Source organism: Pogoniulus pusillus, chromosome 16 (assembly GCF_015220805.1).
Source record: "Pogoniulus pusillus isolate bPogPus1 chromosome 16, bPogPus1.pri, whole genome shotgun sequence".
In the NCBI taxonomy this organism is placed as follows: domain Eukaryota; kingdom Metazoa; phylum Chordata; class Aves; order Piciformes; family Lybiidae; genus Pogoniulus; species Pogoniulus pusillus.
This window is the reverse complement of record NC_087279.1, coordinates 10,604,698-10,617,071: the sequence shown is the minus strand read 5'-3', so window position 1 is coordinate 10,617,071 and position 12,374 is coordinate 10,604,698. Positions and strand designations below refer to the sequence as shown.

Below are 12,374 nucleotides of genomic sequence, written 5' to 3'. Positions count from 1 at the left end.
TAAATCCAGCAGTTCCACTTCTGACAAGTATCACCTCCTGCATACTGGGAATGACACTTCATAGGACTGAAAAGTGTAACAAAGCCCTAGTATCCCGCTTTGCAAGCCTAAGCACTCCAGGGACACACATCCCCTGTGCAAAAACACTTAAGCATTTAGCCTCTCAGGTGTATGGACATGTGCTGAGAAGTAGAGCCACGTTTCCCAGCATGGTGCCTCGCAGACCCAGGCAGAGGCATCACCCTACCGTCACATCTATCCCAACGTGGATCACATTCTTCAAGTAGCCTAGCAGCTTGCGGGCCTTCACTAGGTCTGCAACTGGAGGATCTTGCAAGGGACGGTAACCTTCCACCGGATAAGTAGGCAAGGGTTAAGGTGAAATGCAACCTGATCCTTCCAGGACTTCTTTTGTTTGTGCAAGGAAAAGACTGTTTCTATGTTACTTTATACCCACCCATGTCTCTCAGTCACAGTTCAAACCACAGAGCCTTCTAAATGGATGATAAGCCACAAGCTCTTATCTCTGCTTCCTCAGTCTTGCAGGCAGTAAGTGTTTCACACCACACTTCTGCTCTCATCAGCAGGACCAACAGGAACCCCCTACTATAGGTATCAGCGGGCACATCCAGGGCTGCTGACAGGAGCTGCAGCATTTGAACAGGAAGGCAGCAGGCAATGTTGGAGATCACTTCTATCTGGAAGGTAGCAGTGACCCGTGACAAAGAGGCTCAGCAGGTCAGCAGCATCGGGGTTTCAAAAAAATTGGAGAGGGAGATCTTTGCAGGATCTGAGGGCTTGGGAGCAGGCAGCCCTCAGCTGCAGCAGTAGCTGCTGATTCAGATCTGACAGCAAATTTCACTTCAGAAACCATCTAGGACTGATGTTAGTGTGCCCTGTTCTGTTCCAGACGAGGGGGTATCTGATCTGGTTCTTCTCTTTGACCCTGCTCTGACACAAGTGCCAACACGTGAAGGGCAGTCAGGAATGTATATTCTACACCCTCCAAAGATGGTCTCAAAACAGGCTCTTCTCCCTTTAGACCTCCTTTCCCCACACCTAAAGGATATCGGAGTGGTCGGCTTCCAAAGTTGAAAGCAACAGACTCTTTGAAGGAGAGGCTGATAGCAGGGAAGTAAGCCATTCCAGCACCTCTGGTGATGTTATCAAAAGCTGTTCCCAGAGATATGCCATTCCTAAAAGAAGGAAAAGCCACAGGATTTTAGTCACAGTATGAGGGGTTTGAGATTACCTGGGCTATGCAGGTACCTGCCCTCCCCTCCCAGCAACTTGTCAACACAGACACATCAGACAATTGTGCCTCCTGTCACTCTTAACCTGGCACACATACAAACGTCACAGCCAGGGAAAGCTCAGCAGCAGCCCAGTTCTCATATGGTGGCACAGGAGGGCACAGAGTCTGCACAACATGCAGAGCCCACCCAGCTTCAAGAACAACCCAAATCCTTAGCGGTTAACCAACAAGCAGGGCATTTTAGAGGCAAATGACATTTCTGACCACATTCATTTGAATGGAAACAGAAGAACAATACTTTCAAGCTGCTCGTGTCCGGAAGATAATGAGAAGCATCTAACAGTTTTCAATCCTAGCTGATTGGCTGCAGGCTGTAGTTCAGGGTCAGGGAACTCAGTCTGGCCTCTGCTCACTGTGCATGGGAGCTGGAATCTGGATATTATCCGCCTTTCCATAGCTCCCTGTGAATCTAGGATAGTCAAGGTCTACACTGACCACTAAAGCAATCTGTGTCTCAGACAGTTGCAGTATTAAGCATCATGGTAGATGCTTTCCCCTCCAAAATCCAGCAAGCCTTACCCAGACATTGTAACACATATGTCTTTCTGACAGGAGCTCTCACCTTAGGAGAGGCAACAGCCCATTTACAGATGTGTTTCTGCTACTTAAAAGGCAAGGGGGCAGAAATAGGCCTGACCATCCTGCTGAGCAGTGAGAAAACCTTTATGTTACGCAGAGACATCAACAAAGCAAAGGTACTTACAAGCAGAAAGCAATGGTGCCCTCATCAAGGTCTATCAGACAGCTGACGATGTCTCCTGCTGCCCAGGACTGCAGAAAAGGGAGAGAAGAGGTTAAACATCAATTCAGGGTATTCCCACGTCAGAAAATAGACTGAAACCCAAACAGTTTCTCGTCATTCAGAGTTGAAGAAGAGAGTTTCTCCTCACAGCAGCTTATATAGTATTTTCAGACACTTCTGGATGCTGCATATAAACTATGTATTGGGATCTTTCCCCTCCCCAGCACTAAGAATATGCAGAGAATCAAATATCCCAACACTAAAACATGCTACAGCAAATCAGAGCCTTCCAGAGGCCAACAGCAGCACTACGCTGGGAATTAGTCTGCAGTCTGTGAACTGAGCACACTCATCGCATGTCCAGCACCCCTAGGGCACAAACAATTGCTGGCACACAGCCTGCCCAAGAGCACTGAGGCAGAGCGCAGCTTCAGGACATTTCATAAGTCCAACAGAATCTGTCAAGCAGGAGGAGTCTCCTGCTTTGTTCTCTCTACTCTGCAAACTGTCACTGGGAGAACAGCTACTCACTTTGCCATAGTTGGTAGTAGTCACGTTCCATTTGCGCACCCTGTTGCCATCATACGCGTATGAATCTGGTGTATCTCCAACTCCTTCCTGCACAAATAGAAGACGAGACTCAGACCAGACCAAGCATAGAAGATCCTTCTCATTGCAAGAGCAGCTTTAATAGGGAGAACAGCAGGCAGGTAGAGCAGCTGACAGCACACATACTATGTATGGGAAAAGCCCTTTCTCTAGCAGTGAATTCAATGGCCTGTGATCTTTGGTTCAAGGGAAATTCATCACCCCTACTCGTTTTTCAGTCAGAAGAAGAGTACTGGCATCCTACACTTCCAAATTCTGTCTCAGCAGCACCCCCAGGATGCTCAGCACTTCCTCTCTCACATGTTGCAGAGTAGCAAGTTAGTGAAACTCTGCAGCTGACATCCATTCCCAGCATCATACATTCCACACAATGCCTGAGAAGAGTTGGCCTGGGCCTGTCTCTCCTGGGCTAAAAAGCTCCCTAGCACCAGCTGCTGAAAGCCATTCTGAGACAGGCTGCCAGCACTGCAGACCCGTCTCATGCTCTGGAGAAGACATCATCTGGAAGACAACATAGAGCAGCAGCAGCAAGACCATAGCCGCAGACTTAGTGTGCAAGGCTTTCCCACTGGGCCCATCCTGTGAACACAGACCACAGTCTAGTGAGGGCTTTGAAAACAGCAGACCCAGCATTTCTAGTGCATGTGCTGGGCACAAGAAGCCAGCAGGGCAGGAGCACAGCACCAGTGTGATGCTTCACACTGATCTGAAAAGCAGTGGAGGAACACAGAGCACCCCTGTGGCACACGCAGCAGTGACAGTACCTCCTGATTAAACCTGCAGTTGAGAGTACACCAGCCAATCTGCATGAGTCCCTGGGAGGAGATGAGCACCTCGTAAATCCATTTCCCTGGAAGCAAAAGAGACACCATGCAGTCAATGCATGCTGCCTGCCTCATTGTTAGAGTGGCAGAACCTGACACTGCTCCCACAGGAAAGTGTGGTAAATGAAGGAACTTCGGGACAGTCCTAGCATCCCTTTCCCACCTCTTCCCTCTGACATCACACAACCCTCCACCCTTCTGACTTCCTGGAAAAGCCAGTGAATGAACTGGGGAAGGCAGAACTCAAGATCTGGAACGTACTTAAGCTTTCCTGAGCTCTCTAGTTGTAGAACTCTCCACATACTCTTCCCAGGGTCTTTTCTCAAAGCATCACTCCACATCTTCTTACCTTTATACACACACGTTGTTGCCCTGATGGACCCAAAATTACTGTGGCCAATCACCTGGAACAACAAACAGAAGATACTTTAAAGTCAGTCAGAAAGACAGGTTTGCTCAGCCATACCCATTCCCTGCATCCTAGCCTTCAAAATAGCAAGATGGAGAGCTAATTGCAAACACAGGGAAGGGACAGGACATCTTCCCCATCCTAGCACCTGTACTTGGAGCCAGCAGGCCCCGGGGAACCATCCAGGTCCTTCCCAAAGCTCATCTCTACTTGATAAATCCCAGAGAAGCATTCAGCATGGCAGCAGTACAGGGGTATCATGGCGGCAGACAGGTTCTCAGACAACGGTGACAGGTATACAAAAGTGCCTATAATATGGGAAAGAAGTTTGAATCCTGGACAAGGTAGGACAAAACTTTAAATTCAAGGTGTCCAGGTTAACTGGCAGGACTGGCAGGTAAAGTGCTGTCCAGAAACTGAACCCTGTTGACTCCTGACTCTCTCAATCTGAGGATAGACCATGAAGAAGAAATGAAGGCAGCCACAAGGAATTCACAAACAAGCCAGTCTGATCTGATACAGGGCAAGTTCTAGGTACAGCTGAGGTTACCTACAGCCGGTGATTAACAGGAAACAGGAGACCAGGGCAGTCTCCTCTCCTAGAGGTAAAGAAGGATACTTGGATTAAGAAGGCAATGAGCAGAGTGGGATGGGATGTGTGTGCTCAGTGAAGAGATGAAAGGATTATATTCCAGTGGATTCTTTCAGCTGATTCTGTGTAAGGAACATCAGCTAAGAGGCAAACAGAGACCTAGTGAAAACAAAGGAGAAAGAAAAGCCTCAGCTTCATCCTCATGCCACCATTAGAGAAGACCAGAAGGAAGGAAGAGGCAGGCTGCTGGAGGGAGAGACAGGAAGGCTGGCTCCTGGTTTTCTCTTTGCTTAGCCAAGCTCTTCAAGTAAAACCCTGGGCTAGGGTAATCCTCTCACTTCCTTGCAGCTCCATTCAGAGCTGAGACCTAGGGGTACTGCTAGACGTTTTCCCAGGAGAGCTCATTTCCTTCAGGATACTGCAGCTTTCTGGGTAGACTCCATTCACAACATGCTACAAAGCTAGAGACAAGGATCTGTTAAAGGAGAACAAATCAAGAAGCCCAAAGTGCTTTTAGTCCCGTAAGACCATTTTCTGCTACACCCAGCATCACACTCACCTCAAGTAAGTCATCATCAACCAGCAGGAGCCCCTCAAACCCACTTGTGTGATCCAGCACCACAGTAGAGGGGCCAAGCCGACCCTCTGCTTCCTGATCTGAAACAGGAGTTAGAGAAAATCTCTTAGGGAAAGTTGCATAGGATTTAACAGGACACCTGATGAATGCCTCCAGCTAGACAAAAGCATCTTAATTCCACTACAGCAGAGAAAGACTAAAACAGTGTTAATCATGTTAGAACAGAAGAACCTCAGGAAAGGAGACACCATTGAGATTGAAAAGGAAGTTTTCAGAGCAACACACAAGGTCTTAGCTATGCAGCATTCAGGTTATATGTCAGATTTTCCATATTGCCTGAAAATTTTACTTTGGCAAAACTCAAAGACAAAAGCAAACTCTGAGCCAAATGTCTGGCCAACATACCATACTTTGATTGGAGTCAGCAAGAGAAATTTCTCTTTTTAGGAGAGGACCAGGTTGCATTCTGCTACATCCTGACTCACTCATGGAAACAGACGCTAGCAAGAATGCAGGCAGCAGTCTGAGCCCAAAGTGCATGCCAGTAGATAAAAACTGTGAACAAGCCTTTGCATTTCCTCCCCCCAAGGGTAGCACTGCACACTGCTGGGTCACAGCAATGGCTCTGCACATCATTATCAGTGAAACATTCCCAACATTTGTCCCCAAAGTGCTTTTCTAGGCATTTTTAACTGGAAATATTCCTCCTCCATCAGCAAGCAGACCTGATCCAGGGCTGGCTGATGAGACTCTCAGGCAGAATTTAAGGTGTGAGAAATTAGAGCACAGCAGGGCAGAACAACACTCACTCAGAGGACTGCCTTTTATGATACAACTTGCCCTCCCAATTAAGCAGCACAAGCAGAAGCACAAACTGGACACCTGCTCAGTATCTCCTACCTCGACTCTCTTCAGAGCCATTCTCTTCTGCTAGCAACCGGTCAAGGTGCTCCTGCAGGTTCTGGAAGGTCAGATGCTTTCTAGGGAATAAACATCCACAGAAGCACTTCAGAAAACTGCATCCAAGCTTTAGAAGAGCTGCAGCCCAGACACATGTGTCTCCACAGTCCTGTGCTGCAGAATACGAACCAGGAAGTAGCTGATCCGTGTTTCTTGTCATAAACCTGAGGAATTTGCTGCTAACAGAGAAGAGAAGCTTCTCATGGCCTCCCTCTGGACCACTATTTTAGAGAAAGTTCTCATAATGCCCTCCCCTAGCTTTCTCTTTTCAAGGCTACTTTACATAGCCGTTCTTGTACAAGAGTCAACCCAGACACCCGACTTGCTCTTACCCATCCTCAAAACCTCTGCAGCTCTAAAATACCCTTTTGGAGTTGATGAGACCAGAACCACAAAATACCCCAGGTGAGGGAAAGCCACAAATTTCTTCAGTGGCATACTGACTTCCTTTATCCTGCATCCCTTTCCTAGAAGTTCCTAACTTCCTATTTTCTTTTTCTGACTTTGTACCCAGTCCAATATCATTTCTACGTAGCGGAAATCAGCCCAGGGACCATCATTTTAAGCATCACGCTGATGCAGGTCCCCTTGCAATACATTCCTTTGCATCTCCCTACACCGAGTTTCATAGACCATTTCACTATCCAGTCACCATCACAGACACCTTACCATTATATTGTCCCCAAAGAGCTTTGTAAAAGCATCAACCCTTCCCATCTTATGCTCTCTCCCTTTCCAAGTCTCCCACGGAGACACAGAACAACACAAGTTGTGTTGCAGGCCTTTGAGGCACCTCAACAAGACCTCCTTTTAATGTGGGAGTCATTAGCTCTTCCTATCCTTGCGTACCATTTCCAAAGCTAACTGTGGAACAGCTTCCCACTTCTGCAGAACTAGGGGTTTCCTTAAGACTGAAACCTTTAGAAAGCCTGATGGATGTAAAGATACACATAAGTGGAAGCAAAGTGTCAGTTTTGGTTGATGTGAGAGAGGATGGTTTCAGCAAAACAGCTTAATCAGTACCTAGTGTGGAGGAGGAGTTCTGGAAGGAGGTTAGAAGAGCACGTGACAGTCAGAGACACACCTGCAGTGAGCTCCTCTATGAGGAATTTAGGCCTCTCAATACAAGATGTCATACCATACAAGATGTCATACCACAGAAGTTGCTCTCATATGGCAAATGTTATTTTCAAGACCTGTTTGACAGCTACTGGGCTTCCTACCAAATAGCAAGGTCCAGGGAAAAGGGTGGAAGGCAGGAAAAAAAAAAGATAGAGGCCAGTCCAACAAACTATCAATTCTGTCATTTCAAGTCATAAATTGCCAAGGAACTTAGAAATACTGGAAACAAAAAAACTCAGGCAGATGGAATATTCCAAGGCATGCTGTGCAGGAGAGCTCATGGCAAAGTAACATGACCCACTTTGTCTCCCCCCCGCCACAACCCTAGCTCACTAAGAGTGTAGAGGGCCAAGAGCTATTTTTAGCTCAGTGAGCTCTGAGCTCACATTTGAGCTGGCACTGCTAAGTATAGCCCATGGAACGTGACCCCAGCCATTCTGCAGCAGCACCAACCAGCAGCAGCTACACGCCTGCCCCGCTCTACCACGCTCCCACCTGCCCTGAACCTGTCTGACTTGCCTCTGGCAAAAGAGCTAAACACAGGGGAAATTCCTCTCATCCAAAGCTACAAAACTTCTGAGCTACAAGGTGAAGGAATACTGAAAGCAAACAGAAGAAAACAGACACTAAACAGAAACAGAAATTTTGTCTTTCTTCTCCTTTAGTGACTCTCAGTAGAGTTCTACAGCCTGAGAACTGTATGGTACTCCATGTATCAGTAAGAGAGTAAGAGACTTGCCTTTAGTTTACAGGGCACTGACAACCTGTTTTTCATTCTTGTACCTAAAACCTGTGTGTTTTGCACTTCCTTACAGGTAAAGAGGGAACAGAAACAATGATGTGAATGCCTACTTGCTTCCTTCTTTCACAAACATTACCTACTGATTTTCTACATGAGCTTTTTCACACAAAAACATCTGAAGAATCCTTCCTAGCAAGCCTTACAATTTGAAAAGCCATCAAAGGACAAGACCCAAGAGCCAGTTCTGTAACACAGTGCTGCTGTGCTTTTGACAAAGATCACAGAGTGGCACTAAAAGATTTTTCCTCTCGCCACAGTGCTGTCTGTCTGGGGACTGATACAGCATCACTTGCCACCTAGTGAATGAGAAGTTGAATACCTGTAAGCAGCTGCAGGCTGGTTCCCATCAGCACTGGTAAAGACACGATGCAGGTAATCATTCAGCAGCCTGCTGTTCACAATCCCTTGTGAAAAACAGAAGGCAATAAGCTCGGGGATTCAGGAGACAAACTCAAACATTAATTTCATGTTCATGCAACAAAGTGGTAACTATAGGAAAAAGATGTTGGGGTTTGCAGATCAATGCAGTGGGAAACGCAGTGTTAAGAAGTCATTCACTACTTTACTGTCTTCAATCGTTGCCCCAGCAGCCAGCACTGTGGGACGCACTTCCACAGCAAGGGCTTTCCTCTCCAATTTCAGCTGCTCTACAACAGCAGTATAGGAGGCTAAAATTTGGTTCTCACAAGTAGAACTATGGCCACAGCAACCCTCTGTTCTACGTACAGACAAAGTAATTCTAAAAGCTGGACAAAGGAATTCAATTTAATTTCCAACAAAACCAAAAACGTATCACTAGTGCAATTTGTGATGTCCTATTCATACCTGTGAGATCTTTAAACTGCACTACAAGATGCCAAGATAGAAAGGCTTGTAGATGCAGCTCATCTTATCTAACCCATGGCCCTCTCCAATGATGTACACCTCACTTCAGCTTTCCCACTGCAAAACAATCCCTAGCGTCACATTGATGCAGCATCTGTTATTTCTGTGTGTAACGGTGCACTCGAATGCCAGATTTGTGGTGTCATAAGCACAACCATAAGCTGGACCAGGAAGTCCAACAGAAAACAGACTGACTAGCAGGTACCACAATTTCCCAGAAAATGATCAACATGAGAACTTGACAAGCTGCTTGACCTGGAAGGAAGAGCTCCCTGAATCAGACGGGACAAAGGAGGGCAACCCAAAATTCTCCAGCCTCAGAGAAAGCCAAAGAAAGGGCACTGAGCCATGAGCTTCTGGAGTCTTTAGTACTACAGGAACATTCATCCCAAAATCTGATCCTGGTTCAGGGATTTACTCAGTTTCAGCCCCACCACACCTCACATCAGCAAGGTAACTGCATATGGAAGGCAATTGATCTCAAGCGAGGCACACATCTGATCCACAGTGGTCCTGCTTTCACATGGCACATTATAGGACCATACCTGTGACCTTGGACTTCTCTGGCTCAGTGCTCAGCCTGTAGTTCTTCCTCGAGAAAGCAGTCCCAGCACCTCTTGATGTCATTCTTCACAGCTGCCACTTCCAGAGTGCACATAAGATGGGCAGATGCCTAGAACAAAAGCTTCTGGAGAGGGATGCTGCCTTTAAATGTCTCCCTTCCTTGGAGGTTGATGCACCTGGATTGAACAACAAGCATAAGCTAAAAAATAGTCAGAGTCCTTGCTCTAATGACATTATACAAGAGCCCACTGCCAACTCTGCTCTCAGGCCTGCCTCTCCAACAGCTCAAAAGGCATTAAGCTACATTCCAGACAGCCACATAGACCCCACTCCAACCAAAGGCACAGGCAAAACAAAGCCAGAAACTCAGGCAGCCCTTGCACCAAGTTTGAGCCGGAATCACTGAGCCAGTACAGGGCCACTGCTACCACCACTGCAACTAGTAACCACATCGCACTTCTACTCATGTCCTGATGAGACACCTGCCCTTCTCTCCCACACAGGAGAGTAGGCACCTGGAATAGGCACAAGGTTCATTGTCTGTCAGGGAATTAAATTACTCCACTACCCTAAACAAAGACAGAGGGAGAAGGAATGAGACAAACACAGATGAACTGCACTACAAGAGTATCACTGACTACAAAGCAAAAGATCCTGTTCTCTATTTGCAAGTAACAAGCACTAGTAGTAGTACATTGAAGTGTTTGCAGGTGAAAAACTACCACGAGACTAAAGATTTGTGACCTTTTCTGGCATCACTAGAATACAAAACACTATCAAAGCTGATCTGACCTGTGCCAGGACAGAAACAACAAAGCCAAGTTGCTAGTCCCATCCAGCTTAGAAATGTTAGCTTACATCCCTCTCCTGTTTCTGATGGCTCCGACAGCCAACTGCTATGGAAGGCTCTCTTGTTCACTAGACAGCCATCTGCCAAACCACTTTGTGACACAGAGAAACAGGAAGGTGCAACAGGAGCAAAGGCTGGAGGATTTAAAAGCTTGCTGGCAATCTCATACAAAGCAGAAACTCAGGTGAACCCAAGAGAAGTCAGCAAACTCATCAACAGACATGATTGCCACAGCAACTCCACCGGCAGAATATCACTTGCAATTCAGCTAGACTTAGGAAAGGACTTCCTGAAGCCCTTTTCCTCAGGGCCACCTCTCAGCTCTTCCCAAGGGTGCGCAGCTCTGATACCAGAGCTGCTGAACAGCCCAAATGCTCAGGCAGAGGGTGCAGCATGGCCACACTGGCACCATAACAGATGCACTGCTGGTACTGCTGCTGTGCCATGGGCAGGGGTGTTCAGTTGGAGCAGATGCTTTCAACAGGTCAGAGAAAGGGGACATGCATCTGCCCCTTTGCTGAGGCTCTCATGGGCCATTCATAAAATTGCCCCCAGCAGCTCTGGCAAAGACACACAGCTCTGGGCCTGGCCACAAGTTAAACTCTCTTCTCTGGGGACCGGCAAGCAGATTCCAAAAGAAGGGCAGAATAAACATCGCGGGGGACCCCAGATCTTAAATTGAGCAGACGAAAGGCAGGCAATGAAGCCGAGAAGCTGGGCCAGCAAGCACAGCTTTCTCCGGCAGCTGCCGACCGAGCCCTCCCGCTCTTGCCGGAGCAGCGGGGACGAAGCCAGGTAGCACAGGCCCCCGTGCCGCTCGGACAATTGCTCTGCCTGCATCACAAGAGCGCCTCTCTTTTCCACCCCAAGCCTGGCAGCACTCCTAAACCAGAAACACTGGGTAGCACTGCCCAAATCCTAGTACACCTCCCCACCGGCAGCACCTCGGAAGCCGGAGGCATGTCTGAAGTCCCACTCCACAGCGACACCCCCAAACCCGGCGACATCCTTTAGACTGAACAGCACTCCGTCCAGTCTCCCAAACCTGGCAGTATCCTCCATGCTCACAACACCCTCCCAAACCCGGGGACACTGCCAACACCTGTCAACAAGGCCGAAGCCAAACAGCCCCTCAACCGCGGAAGCACACCTCCCCAAAACCGTACCACACTCCCCTATACGAGCGGCAACCCCGAGCCCCGCTGCCCGACCATCAACACCGCGAAAGCAGAAACGGCTTGCGGACTGGACCCAGCAGAGATCCCACACTATCGGGGCCGGGTACTGAGGAGCCTGGGACAGGACGGCCCAGGCCCGGGGGCCGCAGAACTCACCACCAGCCCGGCCGCGCCGCCACCACCGCCGCGCTACGGCGAGCCGCGAGGGCCATGCCGGGCGGGAGGGCGTGGCCTGCGTTGCCGGGAGACGCCGGAGACGCTGGGTGGACCACGAGGCAGAACCCGCTTCGCGTTTAGGCCGGGCCGGGACAGCGACAGGGAGTTTCGGTCCGGGGCTGGCTGTGAACTTCCGAGGCTGCGGAGCCAGCGAGGCTTGAAGCACTCGCCCATGGTGCTGTGTAGCCAGCAAGGACAGACGTGTGCTGAAGGTGTTTCAGTCCCCGGGGAGAAGAGGACACTTTGGGCCCAGCCCATGACGCTGTCCCACCCCGGAAAGGGCGAGAAGGCAGCTTAAAAATTAACCTCCCAGTGCAGAGATAAGCAACCAACTTTACTGTTGTTGTGAGAGGTGTCAGGGACATCATTCGGGGATGCTGCATGGCTGGTCATGCAGCGTTTTCTGGGCCAATCGTAGGGAGTTTGGGCAGTGATGCTGCAGCCTGGAGCCAGCTTGCACTCACGTAGGCCATGGGGAGCTGGAATGACTGCTCTCCTGAAGTACTGGAAAGCCAGTAGAGGGTGCTGATGCTGCCTGGCGAGTGGTGCTGGGGCCAGCAAGCTCTGAGCTGGCACTAAAGGCTGTAAAGGAAAGCAGTAGAGTCATGGATGTGGCCTTACCACGGCCATGGCAGGGGAGGCCAGGGTAGTGTCACCAGCCCTTCTGGAGCAGAGAAGCTTTGCCAAGCTCAGCTGGGGCACCCACTGCCAGCCCACTCCCAGGGGTAC

General features: G+C 48.9%; 1 protein-coding gene across 7 annotated transcripts in view; it reads right to left on the bottom strand.

Annotated features, from left to right (window-relative positions):
- Positions 1–12,374, bottom strand: part of RNF123 (ring finger protein 123) — a 50,820-nt gene that overhangs the window by 38,010 nt on the left and 436 nt on the right. For 4 of the 7 annotated variants that reach the window (XM_064156395.1, XM_064156397.1, XM_064156398.1 and 1 more), the window contains exons 2-12: positions 11,586–12,227; positions 9,383–9,577; positions 8,272–8,356; positions 5,969–6,048; positions 5,051–5,148; positions 3,840–3,894; positions 3,431–3,516; positions 2,589–2,675; positions 2,019–2,086; positions 1,071–1,196; positions 248–362 (exon numbers count right to left, since the gene is read on the bottom strand). In XM_064156395.1, the coding sequence (XP_064012465.1) occupies positions 248–362; positions 1,071–1,196; positions 2,019–2,086; positions 2,589–2,675; positions 3,431–3,516; positions 3,840–3,894; positions 5,051–5,148; positions 5,969–6,048; positions 8,272–8,356; positions 9,383–9,464 (882 nt within the window). In that variant the 5' untranslated portion in view covers positions 9,465–9,577; positions 11,586–12,227. Of the gene's footprint in view, positions 1–247; positions 363–1,070; positions 1,197–2,018; positions 2,087–2,588; positions 2,676–3,430; positions 3,517–3,839; positions 3,895–5,050; positions 5,149–5,968; positions 6,049–8,271; positions 8,357–9,382; positions 9,578–11,462; positions 12,228–12,374 lie in introns of those variants that run through there. The other 3 variants (XM_064156392.1, XM_064156394.1, XM_064156393.1) reach the window with 2 other exon arrangements.